The sequence below is a fragment of the Phoenix dactylifera genome, chromosome 8, assembly GCF_051530095.1.
Source record: "Phoenix dactylifera cultivar Ajwa chromosome 8, Ajwa_hap1_PhDact_Kaust_v1.1, whole genome shotgun sequence".
NCBI classification, from domain to species: Eukaryota; Viridiplantae; Streptophyta; class Magnoliopsida; order Arecales; family Arecaceae; genus Phoenix; species Phoenix dactylifera.
In genome coordinates, this window is record NC_143197.1 from 16685586 (window position 1) to 16707301 (window position 21716).

General features: G+C 37.6%; 1 protein-coding gene across 3 annotated transcripts in view; it reads left to right on the plus strand.

Moving 5' to 3' along the window:
• Positions 1–14294: 14294 nt before the first annotated feature.
• SETH5 (transducin family protein / WD-40 repeat family protein) overlaps positions 14295–21716 on the plus strand; it is a 53760-nt gene continuing 46338 nt past the window's right edge. For all 3 annotated transcript variants that reach the window (XR_015968028.2, XM_039117382.3, XM_088702912.2), the window contains exon 1: positions 14295–15856. Coding sequence is in view for 2 of the 3 variants with exons in the window: in XM_039117382.3 (XP_038973310.2) it covers positions 14378–15856 (1479 nt within the window). In the remaining variant the exon portion in view is untranslated. The remainder of the gene's footprint in view (positions 15857–21716) is intronic.

Below are 21716 nucleotides of genomic sequence, written 5' to 3' on the forward strand. Positions count from 1 at the left end.
TCTGATCTTCATCCTTCCTCCCAAGCACAATTAAGGGTTGATTCAAAGGGAGGACATCAGCCATTAAAAGAAGTCTCTGCAAGGGAGCTAGCACCCCGGGGAGACAAGAAAACCTTGATCGGTCCTCTACTTCGTGTGGATACCCGTAGAGGTCGGACGCTTGTGCGGCTTCAAGCGAGCCTTCTTCCAAAACCACGATCATCAGGTTGCGGTGATCACCTACCCGCACAAAGGTGAAGATCTGATCTTTCTAAAGTTTTTAAAAGTTTTTAATCCTTATCTAACTACGAACGGTTTTTGAACAACGTTCATGCGATGAACGGTTGATCCCGCGCATGCCTCTTCTGCTGCCATCTGAATTTTTTTAAATTTTCTGTGGCATGGGCGGGTTCTAACAGTGGTATCAGAGCACTACCATATCATTAAAGCTCATTGATCCCATGGTGAGATTCTATATTAAACTTATACAAGGGCAAGTACATTACTAGCTACAATGGCCCTCCACTATCCGAAATGTGCTAGCACATATATGGTGAGAAATTGCATGCCCTTCAAAGGCCAACCCTATTTTTATTAGTTTGCTTGTAGTTGTGCATGAATTATGAAGGAGCATATCGAATGGGAGTACATGTCCACACCTAGCTTACTATAATATTTTTGACTCCCGAACAAGATAGAGAGAGTCACGCTTAACTGATAGGTACTACGACGACCCGACGGTATCAGGCATTGTATTTTATAGAGTCCAAGATAGGAAGTCAAAGTAGGATAGATGGGATATAGTTGCTATTTGCCTCAAAGGATGCTCCTTTTGTAGTGGACACATCAGAATATTGCATAACCATGGATTGAGATTCTTGACAACTCTATCATAATTAACCATTTTAGAGGGAAAAGTGTACTAAATTTGATGTAAGTAGCATTGTATGTTTGAAAACCAAATCAAGCAATAATTTTTCTAAGGTTGTAATCATATTTCATATGCATATGACTTGTTATTGCTATTTCTTGGTATAATACAAGTAATTTCAACCCCCTAATTGAAATTTTGAGAGAAGACAAATTGATTGATCCTAACTACCTCACATGGAGATATAAGTTGGATTTGATGGATTCTGCTAATAACCTTAACTAGGTGCTAACTAAGGGCAGGCCAATATATCCTTACAGATTAGCAGAAAGGCATACTTGAGAGTTGGAACTGTGCCAACAAGGAGGCAAAGATCATTATTCTTCCTAGCATGTTACATATTTTCATATTACAAAATAAAAGATAAATGTTGCTTCCGATATTATATTTAGTGTTTAAAAAATATTTGGCAAATAGTAAAGTCTTGCACATCTTAAGCTTGATACAGAGCATTGTAGTTTATTTTTCTTTATCATGGTGAAAGTGAAGATTGGCTGCACAAGAAATCCACCTATAATAGTTTATTCATATCAGAACAGGGATACATCAAAACACGAGAGCTTTGGTGCCAAGCAATGTTTCAATTGAATCAGTTCTCCATACTATAATTTTGTTTGCTTTGAATATAACAAAATGTTATTGAAAATTGGTTTTGTATGCATGTCAATTTTTTAGTGTCTGCATGTGGTCTAGGGTTCGAATGAGTTATGAGATCGATTGGCTATGGGTTTGACAGTGCGATATTTATTTCCGATGATCAATCGAGCATAAAGGAAGGTGGAAGACTAAATTACAAGAGCACCTATTGTGCATGAAGGGGGACTTCTCTATCCACTCTATTTATTGAGGATTAGCGCAATTATGTATCTTTATATATCGGAGGTTGTTCTAACTTGCTTTGTTATGACTTTGAAATGCCAATCAATAATATGGGACATGGTATATTACAGTCTCAAGTTGACTTTGAGGTCCCATACTTGTTCGTCAACCTTGACCTTCTTGGATCTCTCTTGGGTTCTCAACAAATTCATGTTCAAGTTAATTGAGTAGGTTAATATAATACTTAGTATGGCGATTGGTTCATTTGGATTGGCATGATAATTGGATTGGGCTGGTATTTTAAACCAAAGCACAAACTTACCCTACATTAGGGCTTACTAGAGTAACCGGCTCCTAGGACTAAACACTAGGTGGCCAACTACTTCAAGAAGCTCTAAGGGTGGCTGACCAACTTGGTTTCCTAAGTGGCTGACGAGTTCTAGGGTTTATCCCTAGCAAGCCACTAGCCCGAGGATTCCATCCTAGTGGCTGCCATATTCCTAGGGACTCCTAGGATGATGGCACAAGTGCATAGAGTTTCTACTAAAGGATGGCAGCATAAAGGGGCCTAGGATTTCATTCTTGGTCGGCCCCTATTATTATCAGTAAGAGAGGGGATGTTAGATTTTCATTAGAGTAACCTTGGATAGGGGACATGTAAGAAAGGGTGCAAGTAACCCTAGTGTATTGCCTAGATAAGAGAGAGACAAGGAGAAAAAAAGGAACATGTAGACTGAGACTAGGAAGAGACTTCTAAGTAATTCTTGGGGGGCTAACTCGGGGCTAACTGGATGCAAGTACTCTATGTGATGCCAAATCTCTCTTCTCTTATTCTTCATTATTTTTTGTATTGTTGTATCATCTTTAAAGGAATACATCTATCCTAATATGCAATCAATCTATGTATTCATCATGATTTATCAAAAGAGAAAAAAAAAGCAATTCTGTTTCATGCTATTTAAATTATTTTGCTATATAACATCCTATAGGACTGTCCTCATATCCTTCATTGAAGGTATCATTTACTATTTCTTTGCATGATCAAGCTCTTTTTGCTACATATCATGTTGCTGGATTGTCCCCATGTCTTTAATTGATAGTATCTCGCCTTACTATTCCTTTGCATGATCAATCTCCAATAGAATTTGACTTAGCCATTGCTACCACTTTGATGAGCCAGTCCCTTGCAAACCCTATATCATATTCTTTTCTATCAAATTCAACTTCTAGATGTTCACCAACTGACTGGAGGAGGATGACAGCTTTCATCTCATATAAAAAAAAAATTGATATAATGTTATAGTTTTGAATATTATTCCTTATAAACCAATAAAAGATTATATAATACATAATATAATATTCTTAGTATATAAATTATATTTTGCAATAATAAAGTTTGAAAGATAAAATTATTTAATTTTATAAAAAAATATTTTTCCTCACTAATTTTTCAAATAGTTATCTTTAATTAGTATCCAAAGAAAAAAAACAATTATTACTTGAAATTACAACATATTATTCAGAAAGATAAAATAATATTTACCTATCCTAAACATGGCATAATCTAATTCATCACTAGATTAAACTTTTTCTGTCCCTATAAAACCTCAATACTTCCACGCCTTTCGAAGGAAGCCTAAATTTTGTACCAAAAAAAAGAATCCTAAATTAGTAAGAGCATGGAATCAATTTATCTCATGGAAGTCTAGAAATCGCGAGGTGTATATAAAAAACCTTTGGTTTGATTTATATTATTTTTTAAAAAATCCGACTTGGCGTCATTTTGAGAATGGCTTGAATGGAAAAAAATCAATTCAGCTTCATTTTAAGTTTCTAAAACATTTATTCAAACTGAACCAACACAACTTCGGTCCTGCCTTAGAGAACCTCGACCTCCTCTTTACCCGTAATTGTATACCACTATTTAGTGGAGTTGAGATTGGTAGTTTCCTAAGGAGCAAAAATATTGTCTATCCCAAGAAGCATTTCCTAATGTTTATCAGAATTATGTCCCCAAGTAGACTAAACCATAGTCTTGTCCCTTGAACTTAATTTTTTTACACTCCCAGCATAACTATCCTAGCCTCCAAGCAGACATTCAAATTTTATCCAACACTAGGCTTGATAGCCAAGAAAAATCATATTTATCAGAACAATGTCTGTAAAAAATTCCTCGTCTATATGGGTAGACAAGGAAGATGACTTTAGAGCATTTTACACTCCACTAGCATTTCATGCTATTAAGAATGATTAAAGAGCAAACGATTCTTGGGAAAGAGGAAGACCTTTGTAGACAGTGTTTTTGCTCATTTGGAAACTATCAATCTCCACTCCACTCTCCACTACGACACTCCTCCTAATCCATCTCTTCTCTTCCACTCTTTCTAATCCATCTCTACATTTTCTAATCCTTCTCTATAAATGCATAACCAGTGTTTGAGTGTCTGTCCGAGTGTTCCCTTTTTGCTGGCAAGGTAGTGCACAAGATTCCAAATAGCATTATCATTTTGGTCGGCCCCTATTATTATCAGTAAGAGAGGGGATGTTAGATTTTCATTAGAGTAACCTTGGATAGGGGACATGTAAGAAAGGGTGCAAGTAACCCTAGTGTATTGCCTAGATAAGAGAGAGACAAGGAGAAAAAAAGGAACATGTAGACTGAGACTAGGAAGAGACTTCTAAGTAATTCTTGGGGGGCTAACTCGGGGCTAACTGGATGCAAGTACTCTATGTGATGCCAAATCTCTCTTCTCTTATTCTTCATTATTTTTTGTATTGTTGTATCATCTTTAAAGGAATACATCTATCCTAATATGCAATCAATCTATGTATTCATCATGATTTATCAAAAGAGAAAAAAAAAGCAATTCTGTTTCATGCTATTTAAATTATTTTGCTATATAACATCCTATAGGACTGTCCTCATATCCTTCATTGAAGGTATCTTTTACTATTTCTTTGCATGATCAAGCTCTTTTTGCTACATATCATGCTGCTGGATTGTCCCCATGTCTTTAATTGATAGTATCTCGCCTTACTATTCCTTTGCATGATCAATCTCCAATAGAATTTGACTTAGCCATTGCTACCACTTTGATGAGCCAGTCCCTTGCAAACCCTATATCATATTCTTTTCTATCAAATTCAACTTCTAGATGTTCACCAACTGACTGAAGGAGGATGACAGCTTTCATCTCATATAAAAAAGGAATTGATATAATGTTATAGTTTTGAATATTATTCCTTATAAACCAATAAAAGATTATATAATACATAATATAATATTCTTAGTATATAAATTATATTTTGCAATAATAAAGTTTGAAAGATAAAATTATTTAATTTTATAAAAAAATATTTTTCCTCACTAATTTTTCAAATAGTTATCTTTAATTAGTATCCAAAGAAAAAAAACAATTATTACTTGAAATTACAACATATTATTCAGAAAGATAAAATAATATTTACCTATCCTAAACATGGCATAATCTAATTCATCACTAGATTAAACTTTTTCTGTCCCTATAAAACCTCAATACTTCCACGCCTTTCGAAGGAAGCCTAAATTTTGTACCAAAAAAAAGAATCCTAAATTAGTAAGAGCATGGAATCAATTTATCTCATGGAAGTCTAGAAATCGCGAGGTGTATATAAAAAACCTTTGGTTTGATTTATATTATTTTTTAAAAAATCCGACTTGGCGTCATTTTGAGAATGGCTTGAATGGAAAAAAAATTAATTCAGCTTCATTTTAAGTTTCTAAAACATTGATTCAAACTGAACCAACACAACTTCGGTCCTGCCTTAGAGAACCTCGACCTCCTCTTTACCCGTAATTGTATACCACTATTTAGTGGAGTTGAGATTGGTAGTTTCCTAAGGAGCAAAAATATTGTCTATCCCAAGAAGCATTTCCTAATGTTTATCAGAATTATGTCCCCAAGTAGACTAAACCATAGTCTTGTCCCTTAAACTTAATTTTTTTACACTCCCAGCATAACCATCCTAGCCTCCAAGCAGACATTCAAATTTTATCCAACACTAGGCTTGATAGCCAAGAAAAATCATATTTATCAGAACAATGTCTGTAAAAAATTCCTCGTCTATATGGGTAGACAAGGAAGATGACTTTAGAGCATTTTACACTCCACTAGCATTTCATGCTATTAAGAATGATTAAAGAGCAAACGATTCTTGGGAAAGAGGAAGACCTTTGTAGACAGTGTTTTTGCTCATTTGGAAACTATCAATCTCCACTCCACTCTCCACTACGACACTCCTCCTAATCCATCTCTTCTCTTCCACTCTTTCTAATCCATCTCTACATTTTCTAATCCTTCTCTATAAATGCATAACCAGTGTTTGAGTGTCTGTCCGAGTGTTCCCTTTTTGTTGGCAAGGTAGTGCACAAGATTCCAAATAGCATTATCATTTTTGGTATATGATATATGAATTATGTAGTGGCTTTGACAGTAGTTCTCTCTTTGACATTTTCTAATTCTTGAGCCGAGAGGGTGTTTTAGAACATCTCTTGAGCTAGTAAACCATTGACTGACTATTGTTCTCAAAGAATCAAAGCAAAGTCTAAGCCATGGCTAGAATCATTAGGTCCCTAACTAAAAGCAACGGTAGGTTTGATAGCCAAGAAAAAGCATGTTTATTAGAACTATGTCTGTAAAAAATTCCTCATCTATATGTTTTGAATAGTAGAACAAATTACTGAAAATTGGAAAATACCAAAAATACTAATTAAGGAAATTCATCATCAAGGAACCGTTCTATGTAGAGCAAATAACTATATAAAGACAATAAATGGATACATAGATACAAGTAGAGGGAAGTGAGGTGGAATTAGAACCTATATCCCACTACTTCAACAAAATAGCCTTAGTGGAGCATTTTGCTTGTTAGAAGTGTGGTGGGCCCATAACCCACAGGTCATAGGATCCGGATGACATAAAAGAAAAATAGAAGACCTCATTAGAAATCTAAAACTAGACATAGAGGATAAATCAAATGTAGCTATAGGATTTTTATATTGTGATGAATACCCTAGCGAGCATCGAAGTGGCACAGCCTGATGGCAGTCAAGCTGGATATGGAGCGGGCTTACGACAGGATCAGGTGGAGCTTTCTTCAGCGGGCGCTGGAGGCATACGGCTTCCCCAGGCAGTGGATCGGCTGGGTTATGGGGTGTGTCCGGGAGCCAAGGTTTTCTATCTTGATCAACGGCACACCAACACCTTTCTTTGAGTCCTCCATAGGACTACGGCAGGGATGTCCCTTATTCCCTTATCTGTTTATTATCTGTGCTGATGTCTTATCTCGGTCTCTGCAGAGAGCGTGTGCCAGCCGGGAGCTGGAGGCTTATATCCCAGCCACGGGGGCCCACCCTATCACCCACTTACTCTTTACTGATGATTGTCTTCTTATGGCCAGGGCACGGACTTCAGAGGCTCGGGTTCTTCGCCGGGTGGTGGCGGCCTACTGCGCGGCGTCCGGACAGAGAGTGAATTTTTCCAAATCTACCATCTCGTTCAGCCCCAGCACAGAGAGCGGAGTCAGACAGGAGATCAGAGGGATCCTGCAGATACCAGAGCAGGAGGGGACACTTACCTACTTAGGTGTGCCTACTATTGGCCGGAGGCTACGGGTGGTTGAGTGTTCCGGTTTGGTGCAGCGTGTTCAGAGCAGGCTGGAGGGATGGAGGGCGTCTTCCTTATCCATGATGGGGAGAGTGACACTGGTCAGAGCGGTGCTGGGATCTATACCGGTGTATCTCATGGCCAACACAGTGGTTCCGAAGACGGTCCTGTTAAGGATCGAACGCCTTCTTCGGAACTTCCTGTGGGGGTCATACGGTGGAGGTCACAGAGTGCACCTGGTAGCTTGGGAGCAGGTTTGCCGTCTCACTAGTGAGGGTGGTCTGGGAGTGCAGTCCCTCATTGAGAGGCGCGAGGCGTTCATTGCTCGGCATGCGGCTCGGTTCATATTAGAGCCACACGGCTTCTGGAGTCAGGTGATGGCAGCCAGATATGGCCGAGGGGCTTCGGGGGTGGCACAGAGGGGTCGCCGAGTATCCTTCATGTGGCGTGAGATCGGAAGGTACCTGCCGTCAGTATCGGCACACATCAGGTGTTTGATTGGCGACGGCCGGAGTATTGATGTGACCGGCGACTCATGGGTGGACTCCTTGCCCCTGAGCAGTTGGCCGACTATGTTTGACACAGAGGCAGCTGAGGGGCTACGGGTGTGCGACCTCCTAGCACCAGGAGGTGCAGAGTGGGATGAGGCCAGACTCAGGCTATTGTTCGGGGTACACCTATCTGCGAGGATTCGATCCCTCCCGTTACCAGGATGCGGGGGGCCAGATGTCAGGGTGTGGGGCACTTCGAGCCGGGCCAGTGTCAGGCTGAGAGACCTCACGCGCGCCATTCAGCCAGAGTACGAGCCGGGGCCGGATTGCACGTGGATTTGGAGATCCGGACTTCACCCGAGGGTAGCTCTCTTTCTATGGAAGGTGTTCTGGGACCGCCTCCCTACGAGAGCAGAGTTGAGCAGGCGTGGTTGGGGGGTCCCGGCTGGTTGCGGGACGTGTGGAGCTGAGGAGTCAGTGGACCACGTTATCTTCCAGTGTACATGGGCGAGGTCGACATGGCAGTGGGCAGGGATCCCGCAGGAGGCCCGGAGTGAGCGGCTACAGTTTCTCCGGGTGATACGGCAGTGGTTAGCCAGTTTACGGACCCGTGAGGAGGGCATTAGAGCTACTTGCACAGCACTTCAGATCTGGCTGGCAAGGAATGCCCGCACTCTCGGTGAGCGCAGGGTGTCACCGAGGTTCGTGGCAGAGTTTGCTCGAGCACAGGCCTCGGAGATCAGACCCGCCCCTCACTCAGACAGACCTTTGACAGCTCGGGACACCTGGGGTTCCCCCCTGCTTTGGCAGCTCCTCAGTTGGTGTTTTTCACCTGGGAGCCCCCACCCCCGAGCTTCCTCAAGGTCAACTTCGATGGATCGGTTTTGGATGGCGGCACGAGCGGCGGTGCAGGCTTTGTCATACGGGGCCCGCACTCCAGGTTAGTGGCCGCCGGTGGCTGTCAGTTGTTCGATATATCAGTTCCTGGAGCAGAGCTGTGAGCAGCCTGGGCAGGCCTTCGACATGCGCGGGTAGTATTGCGAGCCAGCTCGATTATTTTGGAGGGTGACTCGGCCACTGTCGTCCGGTGGATACAGAGGGGATTGAGGGGTGAGGGCACAGACCATCCCTTGATTCGCGATATTGTGATGATGTGTGAGGAGGGGGCCTTTCTGGCCAAGCATGTATTCAGGGAGGCCAATGGGGCAGCCGATTGGGTGGCTGCCCATGCGGCCCACCACTCGGGGTATGCCCTGTGGTCGGGGGAGGCGGAGCTGCCATTGGCACTCCGCGAGATTTTGTATTTTGATCTTGTTGGGTGTATTCATACCCGTACTGTATGAAGCACCCGTTTTCAGCAAAAAAAAAAAAAAAAAAATACCCTAGCGAAGACCAAACTAGTGAAACAGAATTACATATGTAAAAAAAAAATTGTCGATATGTTTTGAACAATTAGAACGAAGTATTGAAAATTGGAAAATACAAGCAATACAAATTAAGAAAAATTATCATCAAGAAATCGTTCTATCTAGAGCTAGTTACTATATAAAGACAATAGAAGTATATATAGTTATAAGTAAAGGGGATATTGAGATAGAATTAGAAACTATATCCAAAATAGACTTAGTGGAGCGTTTTGCTCATTAGAAGCATGGTGGGCCCATAATTGATAGGCCCTGGGATCCCAATAAAAAAAAATAAAAATAGAAGATCTCATTAGCAGTCTAAAACTAGATATAGAGGATGAGTCAAATATAACTAAGGATGTTCATGTTGTGACGAATACGTGAATACTCTAGTAAAGGCCAAACTAGCAATAACAAAATCTAGTATTATCCAATGAAGATTAATATGATCGATTCACTGAAAGATCCAAAGAAAAAATTAAATCAACTTACAAAATTTTTTACTATGACAAAAGCAACACTAGGCTTTTATAACTGAGAAAAATGTATATTTATTAAAACTATGTCTGTAAGAAATTTCTCATCTATATATTTTAAACAGTTAGAACAAAGTATTGAAAATTGGCAAATAGAAATAATCGAGTTAGTTTCTATCTAAGGAAAATTGAGAGTGAAATTTTTAAATTGAAAGTCCGGTTAGAAGCTAGGATATCATGTTGCGATGAATACTCTAGTGAAGACCCAATTAGCGATAATGAAATTTTAGTGTTATCCAATGAAGAACAATTCATCATTAATATGATCCATTCTCTGAAAGACCTAGAGGAACAAAAAAATTAACTTACAAAATTTTTTACTATGACAAAAGGTACACTAGGCTTGATAGCCAAGAAAAACCTATATTTATCAAAACTATGTCTGTAAAATTTTCTCATTTATCTATTTTGAACAATTAGAACAAAGTATTGAAAATTGGAAAATAGAAATAATCAGGTTAGTTTCTATCTAAGAAAAATTGAGAGTGAAACTATTAAATTGAAAGTTTGCTTGGAGGCTAGGATAGGTTTAGTCACCTCCTTATTGATTAATAATTTTAGATGACTTAAAGAGTGCCTATATTTATATTTATCATAAGTACAATGGACTTCCTCTTTCCTAAGAAGCATTTTCTAATGATTCTAGCCATGGCTCAAGCTCTATTTTAATTCCTTGAGAATGGTGGCTAGTCAATAGTTTATTAGCTCAACAAAAGCTCTAAAACACTCTCTCAGCTCAAACAAGCACAACAAGCATCCATGACTTTGGTCCTGTCTCAGAGAACCTTGACTTCCTAATGATTACACAAAGTTAACAAACTCACTATTCAGATGGATATCATTATAAGAAAAAGATGTTTACATGAAGTTAACGAACTATAAGTCATCTATTGGTGTGTATCTTGGAGAAAGATGCTTGCACAAAGTTTACCGAGCTTCTGATACTTTAATACACACCGGTAGATGATTTAGAATTTTTTATTAAGAGGGAACACTCAGATAGACATTCAAACACTAGTTAAACATTTACGAGGAGGATTAGGAAAGGTGGAGATGGATTAAGAAGAGTCGAAGAGTGGAGATGGATTAGGAAGAGTGTTGTAGCGGAGAATGGAGAGTGAAGAGTGTAATCCATCTCCACTCTCCCCTACGACACTCTTCCTAATCCATCTCCACTCTTCCACTCTTCCTAATCCATCTCCATGTTTCCTAATCCTTCTTTGGTTCTCTGAGGTAGGACCGAAGTCATGGATGCTTGTTGTGCTTGTTTGAGCTAAGAGAGTGTTTTAAGGCTTTTGTTGAGCTAGAAGACTATTGATGGTTCATACTCCTCCTTTTACTCCTCCCATTTAAGTTAGGATCCATTGAACATCAATGATATATAAAATGAAAATTTTTTATATTTATCCTTAGCCTAGCCCATTTAATCCAATCCATTGGATATCAACTGATAAATTGAATGGAACCGAATTGAATTTCTTAGGCTAGTTTCATGTGATTTTTATAGATAATTGGTTCGATTTTGATTATGATTTTATGAAACTGATTTAAATTAGTTATAATTTTATGAATCGATTTAAATTGGCTTGATTTCAGGTATATCTCTAAATCCAATCCAATCCAATCGATATACATCGATAGAATCCATTGTATCCTTTGATCTAGCGGCTGCCACAACTGTTAAGCTAGACTTTGATAATCAAGACCAATCAGTGCAATAAAATGAAAGGGTTCCTACTTTACCTTGTTTTCGATAATGGGACAAGCAACGATGGTTAAAATAAAAACCTCATAACAAAGAGTAAATGAACCGAGAGCATTTGAAGCTTGGACCTATCACGACATGAGGCTAGCCCTTTCCAAACCGACCCACTATCGTCGGGCATGTAAAATTCCCATAAAACTACCTTTCTGCAGTGTGAAACCTTCTCATGCTAAAGCCCGACCCTCTAGGTTCCTCTCAAAGCTCCACTGCGAGTTTCGATGAGAGAATTTTAGAGAATGCGAAGAGATTTCTTCCTTGTTCCACACCCCTCCTCTACCGTGAGATTTGTAGATCGTTTCACCAAATTTTCTACGAATTGCCTCTCTTATGCTCTTCGAAGAATTTCTTTTTCTTTGGGATTATGGTATTTTTCACGGTTTTTTATTCAAATTTATGCCCTATACCTGGAAAATACGTTCGATTTCAGCTATACATTTCTTTTGGGATTTCTTTTGTACATCCCTCCTAAATATTGGAATTCATGTGAATATCCTTCCAAAATTGATATTTACATGTATACTCTTATAAAATATTTTTTTTTTGCATGTTATCCTTCTTTTTTCTTTTTTCTTGCATATGTGCCAACATCATCTAACACCATTAAGAAATTAGCAGTTTAAAATTAAAAATAACTAAAATATCCTTAAAGGGTAGATATGGAAAAAAATGTATAAATGTATATATTCAAATAGCAATTTTAAGAGGATATTCATACAATTTTATATATTTAGAAGGATTTACATGCAAAAAAATTTAATTTTAATTTTATCTATTTCAACTTGTTTTATCACTCGGATTAGTCTAGTGCATGCTTCTTAATGTTTTCTGCAAAATATTACCCAAGAAAAATATAGATTCAACAATTAGATAACAAAAAGAGTTATGGAAGTCTTTTCACTAATCATGAGATTATTCTACTTTATTTTTTTTCATTTATAGCAACCACTATATCTTATTTCATCAAAAACTAGCTTGTGATATTTATTATTATAGATTCATATATGAGGGCATGTATCATAATATAGAAAGGAATTAGAATCTCTTAAAAGCACATTATCGATTTCAATGATCAAGCTTTCTTTCTACTACTGTGTTTATGGATGGAGGAACAAAATTAATCATCTCAAGCAAAGTCATTGAAGGACTTTAGAATCCTTCTGACTTACTAACAACCTCTGCAGCTATGTTGTAAAAGGCCACCTCTTACGTTGTGTACTTTAAGCTACTTTTTTTTGAAGCTTCAATTTTCTGAAAAAAGAAAAAATCTAGTATATAGGGCTCATCTTGTTGTAACAATTTTAAATTAGCCTTCAATCTGCATATAAGAAATTTTCTAGCTCTAAAAGATAAGCATAGCAAATCTCATATACTAAAAGATAAATGTTGAAAATCTCTCACAATATTTTTTTTAAATAATCCATAAAATTAAAGGCAGGACTTGACCATTTTCATGTAAAAAATGATACGATAGAGAACTTTGGCGACAATGAGAGGGACTTAGATTTCGATAGCAAGAACTCCGACAAATGGAAGAGAGAGAGAATGGCTGCCAACAGTGAAGAAGGGAGTCAAGGGAATTGTTTTAATTTTAGATGGAGTAGTAAAAGAGAAGGATCGAAAGAGATCAAAATTTTTTTTAGAGGATGTAGAGATATTAGTTTTCAGAGAGACCCGTTAACCTCTTACTCGCTTCAGGGTTGACAAGAGAATTTCATTTTTTAAATTAATTCTTAATTTAAATAAATATAATTTTGGTTGATCATGTCAACTGATCCACTATGGTAAAGTTATTCTTATAAATATAGTATTTTGTGAGGGCATGCACACAAATATCAATTTGTAAGGGTATTCATGCAAATTCTAATATTTGAAAGGATATTTATACAAAAATTTAAGGATTTTTTTGCATGTATACCCTTCTAAATATATGAGATTGTACGAATGTCCTCACAAAATTACTTTTGCATGTATACCCTTATAAACATTTATTTTTGCATATTTACTTGTTATGGATATTTTAGTCATTCCAATTTTAAAGCCGCTAACTTCTTAACAATATTTAGGGCTGAAATCAGATTAGATACTATTATATCCATTACCATATTTGTTTTGCTTAACAAGTACAAATACAGATACGATGTTAGTTGGATATAAAAATTCATATCAATATTTATTTTAAATAGATATGGATACAAATCGGATATCGAAAGTATGGACATAAATACGTATATCAAATAATTAAACTTTATGAGTACAAAATCAAAAATTTTATTAAATAGATGATAAATCAAATTAATAACATATTAATATGGCTATTTTTTTTAAAAGTTCATAAGTGTTATATAAAATTAAATAGGGTTACAAATAGAATTGGATATTCGGATACAGACCAAATAGTTGTCCATCTATATTTATATCTTTTTTTTTGACGAATATGGATGGAGATATGAATATTAGTCTGATGTTGGGATACGAAAATGGATTTGGATGGAGATCCACTTTTGCTCCTAATGATGATATGTGTACAATGGCAAAAGAAAGAAAAAAATAAATAAAATAAATATTTTATGAAGATATATATATATATATATATTTATTTATTTATTTGAGGAGATTATTTATTAAAATTTCAATATTTAGATTTTTTTTATTATTGTTTTTTCGCTTCATTCAGAAGATTGAGGTTTTTATTTAAACCGTGGCTGGATAACTGTTCAAGTCGATAACCAGATCTTTTCTTCAGGGAAAAGGGAATAAAAACCAAAACAAAGCAAGGAAGAGAATGAGACACCGATAACGACGACGATGGCGGAGAAAAAACCAAGCAGAGCTTCCATGGAGGAGCTCGACCTCGACGCCTTCCTTCGATTCCACGGCGATGACCTCTACTCCTCAAGCAGCGACGACGACGATGAGCAATCCGCCGCCGCCCGCCGCCGGACCGTCGACGAACTCCTCCACTCTACCTCCTCCTCCTCCTCCTCCTCTCCCCCCACCCCCTCTCGGATCCCTCTCCTCGTCTCCGATACCCAACCCAAAGAGGAATCCCCAATCCCCCAAGAACACGACCAAAGATCCGGCCGAGAAGAAGAACAAGAAGAAGAGTCCACCAGCTCAACCGTCGATTGGAGAAGGAGATCCCGAGAGGTTCCCTCCTCTGTCTCCCTTTCTTCTCTAGGCCTCCGGAGCTACTATAACTCTACTGCCTCCTCCTCTTCTTCTTCGTCGCGCCTCTTGCCTCCTCTCTTTGGCAGCGTCCGGCCGAACCCTAAGCCGGGGGCTGCACTCGCTGCCGCTGCTGCCGCTTCCCGCTCCATCCCAACGCCGCATGCTGCAGCGATCAAGTCCCAGAGAGCCGGCAGCGGATCTCTTCAGAAGGTCCTCGAGGAACCAGCTGTGGATCCAGAGGAGGTCGTCGGTTCTGGAGGATTGGATGGTTCGGAGCTCTCGGAGGCCACTCCGTCGACTGGGAACTTCGGAGTGGAGGATGATGATAGGGGACCGGTGGTTTCAGCAGTTTCGCGATCTTCTTCAGAGGCTGAAGTAGTGGCAGTTTCTGAAGAACTCCGTAGTGAAGAAGTATCAGGAGGTGGTGGTGGATCTAGTATTGACGAAGAGATTGAGACCACTGGGCAATTAGAAGCCAAGGAAGATGTGGTGAATTCAGTTGAGCCTTTGGTCATCAGTGATGAGAATGCCCAAACGGTGGATGAGAATTTGCCTCCTACAGATGAAGGTAGTTCTGTTGCTGAAATTGTCGAGGATGACAAAAATGAAGTAGATTTGGAAGTGCCCAAATCCGAAAAAGATGATTTTGATAAGAGTACTCCTGATGGAGAAATAAGTTCCGTTGGAGACGAAGCTCAGGTTGGAAGTGAGATTGATAAAGTAGTCGAAGAGAGGTTAGGTCAGCTGGAGAACAGTAAGAAGGCTGAGAAGAAAGCGGAGAAGAAACTACGTGCTTCTATGAAGCCACTGGAATGGGCTGAAGAGATTGAAAAGAGGCAGGCATCGTCAGGCCTGCACTGGGAGGAGGGGGCAGCTGCCCAGCCAATGAGGCTCGAGGGCATCCAAAGGGGACCTCCTGCTGTTGGATATTTGCAAATTGACCTCGACAATGCGATCACTCGTGCCATTTCATCACAAGCATTCAGGCACGACCATGGCTCCCCTCAAGTCCTGGCAGTTCATATGAACTTTATAGCCTTGGGCATGTCGAAAGGAGCTGTTCTTGTTGTTCCCAGCAAATATTCTGCTTATAGTGCTGATAATATGGATACAAAGGTCACTCCTTGCTCCTGTTTTTTATGATTATTTGGATTTTGGGTTGTTAAACTATTCTTATTCTGTTGTGATCATCTTAAGAAAATGATTGCCTTGTCAATATTTATGTTCATTTGGTGGATTCTTTTTGCACCATCAATTTTTATATAATTCAAGTTCTATGAATTTGCTACTCGATATTCGTTCGGAAATGCTGTTGTTGCTATTATAATTGCAAATGGTCAATCTGCTACAATTTATTTTTTTGCCTGTTTTCTTTTATATGGATTACCATAACAAACAGGCTCTATTCCATTATATGGGGCTGGCTTTATAAATCGGCCAGTAATGTACTACTTGCATCCAGATCTCTTTGCTTCTCTCTTCTGTTTGTAAACCAAATGCAAGTACAGTTTAAATTGTATCTTCCATTTAACTATGCTACCCATGCCTAAGCCATCTCAAATGGTGATTAGTGCATCTTCTGTTCATGGTGTCTGTATGTTTCTTCTCAGCATCCATTACCTTGTTATATTTATTTTAGAAACAAATACATCTCAATATCCTTCCATGTGCTGCAATGATCTTGCTAGGGCATCATTCAATACCTGATGCTTACAACATGAGTGCTTTTGGAATCTTGATGCCTCAAACTCTTATTGCAAGCAGATGCAGAGTCTTTTTGTTCCTTAATTTTAAAGTGTTTCCACATACAACCACCTCAACTTTACTACATTATGGCATACATGGTCATTACACATCATTAAAAAAAATATTACAACATAAAATGATTTTATGTAAACAAATCTCTTTACATGTTTTGCTTGTGAATCAATAATTAGTCAATATCTACATGTATTTAGGGGCACAACTATCTTTAGTCAATCAAAAGAGTTTCTTGCAAAAGGGAAACTTGATAGTTCTTTTATGCTTGCGTATATACAAGCTGAAGGCTTGAAGTATCAAACTTAATTGTTTAATTGTATTTTTCCACGGTTTATTGATTGTGACTAAAAATCCACATACATTATTGTTCATATTCCAAGTTTAGTTTATGTACTGAAATTTGACCACCTGTTTGAGCTTCAATTAAAATTGTAATTCCCTGTTCTTTCATAATGTTTCTCCACAATTGAGTTGAATAGCAGTTTAGCTGCTAGCTGCTCAAATCTCATTGCCACTGCATGATTTATAATAACACACAATAAGATGATAATTGTGCCTAAAAATCCATATCTATTATTGATCCAATTCCAAGCTTATTTTATCTAATGAAATTTGAGTACAAGTTTGAGTTTCATTTAAAATTTTAATTCCCTTACTTTCATAAAGTTTCCCATGATTGAGTTGAATAGCAGTTTAGCAGCTAGCTAGTCAAATCTCATTGCCACTGCATGATTTAGCATAACGCACAATAAGATGCCTCATCAAAAGTGGGTTTGCTAATAGAAAGTTCAAAGAGGTTGAGCCTTGGTGAAGTCAAATCTCAAATATTGTCCCTTGTGGCTAAAATTTATTAGCTACACAATTTTAAATGGTTGTCACATTGGTAATTGTTTCTTTCTGTACATCTATATGCTGCTAGCTTGTTCATTTTACGTACTTTTATTTGTGTCATGGATTGTTAGCATGCCCATTCTGCTTCCTTTTTTATTTATATGGTGGAACAATTATTAACCATTATTTAGCATGCTTTCTCAAGGTCAACCTTGTATAGATCTGTTTATTTTTCTATACTTTTAAATGATAGTTTCTAAATGAGGAAATAACCCAAAGTGTGGTCCCATTATAAGGTAAATTGCTTTTTATTTTTCAAATTGAGATTAGGAGGGGCTACTTCCCACCATTTTTCTACCCTATGCACACCCTACCCTAGGGCTGACTCCAACGAGAATCAAACCCCCGCCTCCTTGCTCAAGTGGCAAGGGGTGACACCATTCAAGCAAGCACTCAGTGGTAGGTAAATTGCTATTTGAGGTCCTTGTATATATTCTATTGTATCATCTCGTTTCTTTTCATCTTTACACTTACATTTTCATCTTTATTCAGCTTTCTCTACTTCTATAATTACTAAAATGATGAAATGCATGTTGACTTCTGTTGAGTGGTTCATCTTTAAACTATACATTAATAGCATCGTCATCCTATCTTTCTGAAGCATGTTTCTATGAATCTTCGGTCCTATCATTGTTTTACACAATGACTTTTATAGTACAATGGCACCTAGTATGTCATACTTTTTACTTTCATGCATATACGATGGACACAAATGCAGCCCAACATTGTGAGCTGCAAAATTATAGGAATTGACTTGCCTTTTTTTAATAAAACATCAATATAATATAGATTACATGCATAGCAAGACAGATTAATACTTGTAGAGGTGATTTGAGAATACAAGAAGATGGAAGAAGATGGATGAAGACTTCTCTATGCACTAGAGTACTTACCTACTACACGAATTACTCGGCAGTCTCCTCATCTCTTTCTTCTTATCTTTCTTCTCTTTATTGAATTTTTTGTAGGCGGCACTAAAGAACTTTTGCTTAAGCTCTACGTGATATGAGAGGCTCGCTATCTCTAAATCTGCCTCTCCTATTTATAAGAGAGGAATTGGCCTTGGAGTGGAAACCTTAGGCCTTTGTGGTGCCGACCTAGGGAACCCTAGGTGTTGGTGGCGACTAGTTTTGAACCCTAGTAAGTGGCGGCCATTGAAGAAGTCCTAGGCATGTGGGCAACTGCCCTAGGTTTTTCGGTTGTGGTTGGCCACCAAGGGTAGCCCTAGAAGCCGGGTACACTAGAAACCCTCATACAAGGTTGAGTTTGGGTTCCATAACACTGGCCTAATAATGCTATGCCAACATGCATGAATGAATCCCTATACCAAGGGTCTGAGTCACCTGCTTAATTAGATTAAACTTGAATTTGGTGAGGACTCAAGATAGATCTTGGGAAAAGGTCAAGGATGGCAGACATGTATGGACCTCGAGGTCAACATAGATTTCTTATCCACCATGTTCCATCTTACTGAATGGGTATGTCATAGTCACAATAAGTAAGGTAGACTAGCCTTCTATACATAAAGATATATAATTATGCTAATTTCTGATAGATAGAATGGATGAAAAAGTCTTTCTTGATGCATATTAATTGGTCCTGCAATTCAGTCCCTTCACCTTGATCATTGGAAACTATTCACACTGTTAAACCTATAGCCAATTGGTTTTATAGCCTACCAGAACAACTGATCACTAGACAAACACAATTCAAAACAAATGCGCATGCAAAACCAATTTTGAATAAGATTTTATTATATACAAAATAAATAGTAATTATTATATGGAACCAATTCGATTAAAACATTGCCTAGTACAAGGGCTCCTGTGTCTAACATATCTTTGTTTTGATATGGATAAAATGTCATAGGTGGATTCCTTGTTAGAACAATCCTTAGCCTCACGCTTGACAAGACACAATAAATCAACTTGTTTTATATTATGGATAAAATTTAAGATATCATTGTTGATACATGGGTATGTCTCCAAATTCATTGAACTAAAATCACATCAGGTAGTCATGCCCTTTGGTCAGGGGATAACTTGCATGCTGTACATATGATATCAATCTCTCTATCTCTTGCTATGGTTTCCAAGAGATGGTCTTGTGTTGTTGACTATTCAGTGTGAAACATGCCCATATGCATTAGTGCAAGTTCAACTACTGTGATGATTGAGAACATAGCCACTTCAATATATTATTGGACGCTACACACAATGGCAACCATATAAGTGCATATATTATTGGATGCTACACACAATGGCGGCCATATAAGTGCAATGCCCAACCTCACTTGTAGTTCTGAACAATTTTCAAATCTCGAGGATGTTCTAATTCTTACCATGAAATACACCAATCACTTGGTCATTCTACCCAATAGTGACACTTGTGGACTCTTTTTTGGTTCAAAGGTCTATGTGTGACACAACCTTCTTAATGTTTATAACCATGTGTAGAAAAGTTATCTATGAAATATCTCAAAATAGTGTGTTGAATATGCCAAATGCCTTTTAGGGCACATTCTACTTACAGCATTATAAACATGAATAACAACCTAGAAAGAATGACCATTGTATATGCAACAGGTAGTAAACACGAAATAAAGTATCGCATATCATGCTTCTGCTAGTGCACAGCATTAATATTGTACCATATCATGATGAAGGCTTGACATGTACCAACATAGAAAGATATATGACACTGTGAAGAGCAGGCTAGTGTTGTACTAGAATGCGCTCTTTCTATTTTCATAAAAAAAAATACGTCGCAATCTTACTACCTCTAATTGTTTCTTGGTGAGAGAAACACATGTTCCAAACACTTAGATATGACTTTTAGATCAACGTGAATATATTCAACATGTTAAGTCATTGCTGTGAATTTATATGTATTATAATAAGATGTCCTAACATCAACTTTAGGCAGGTTTATGTGCAGTCTGACCATGTACTGTCCTGTATAGATTTGTATCTACATTATGTATAGGTCAATTCCGTTACTAAAAAATGAAACTGGGGATGGTAAGTTGCTATACGTATAAGGTAGTATTAGTATGAACATTATGTTGGTTAGCATTCCAGAGCAAAAACAGTAAGTATATGTCCTATACCATCATAGAAAAATATGTTAGATACACTCTAAAATTATCTTCTCTAATTTGTGGCCAACCACAGAAGGAGGGTTTGCCATCTTTCTCTATTACCAGTAAATTTGCTACAAGCTAGTTCATTAGTGCCTTAGTTTACAGTTTTTTTATTTCTTTATCCCTACGTATATGGATACTTTTAGTCATGTGTCATTTATACGATGTTATACCCTATCATCCTTGTTAGCTCTTGTATGTTGCACTTGGTTTCCTACCAATTGTCATATAATTAACATTCTCTTTCTTCATAATTATGCTTATTAATACTGCTATTTTAGTCTGTTGAATCATTACATTGAAAATAACATAAGTTTCAATTCGTAGTTTAAGGAATATGGAAAAAATGTTTAATAGGATTCTTATAGGGGAACTTTAACACTGGATTTTGGGGTGGAAACTCTTTACTATTGAAAATGTGCTGAATAGTATCTTTATTCCAAATGGTTGGTAGGACAGTTTGATGCCTGATTATTTCTTTAATAGCATTTTGTGATGTCGAGGCAAATTTTCTATAGGAATTTCTTATAAGTCATTAAAGATTCATTTCATGTTGCAGTATGCCATTTGAGAGACTGATTGTTAACCTGTTTCTTCTCACCTTCCACATCTATACTTGAGAGGTGTCCACAAAATCCCACATACACATACATCTTGATAATAGTTTATTCTCATTAAAAATAATTCCACCTTCATTTTTACTGATTATTCTCTTTACAAAAGATGACCATTTTTAGCATAAACAATACTTTATGTAATTGCATATGGGATAAATTTTTGAAATCTAATGTCTGCCAGTTTTTGAAATGCACAAAGAGGGGGAAAAAGATAAAAACCTGGAATGAATTAAGTCTAGGTGCCTCTGATAAATGAAACTTGTTAGACATACACATATATGATATTTTTGACTGGTAATTAAATAATATTCTGGTTAGTTGTTGGCCATTTTTGTTCACGACAGGTGAAGAAACAGATAAATTGATAAGGAGATCTTTTCATGCACTGATCAACATTATGCTATATTGTAAAGCTATCTTATTTTATGGCATTAATTGCTTGAGTATGGGAAATGTTTTCTGGTAAAATGCATAACACCCTTGAGTTGAGTTTTGAGGTAATTATAAAATCATGTACCATATGTTTACTGAATGGAAATTAATGGTAATCTGAAGCTTCCAACTT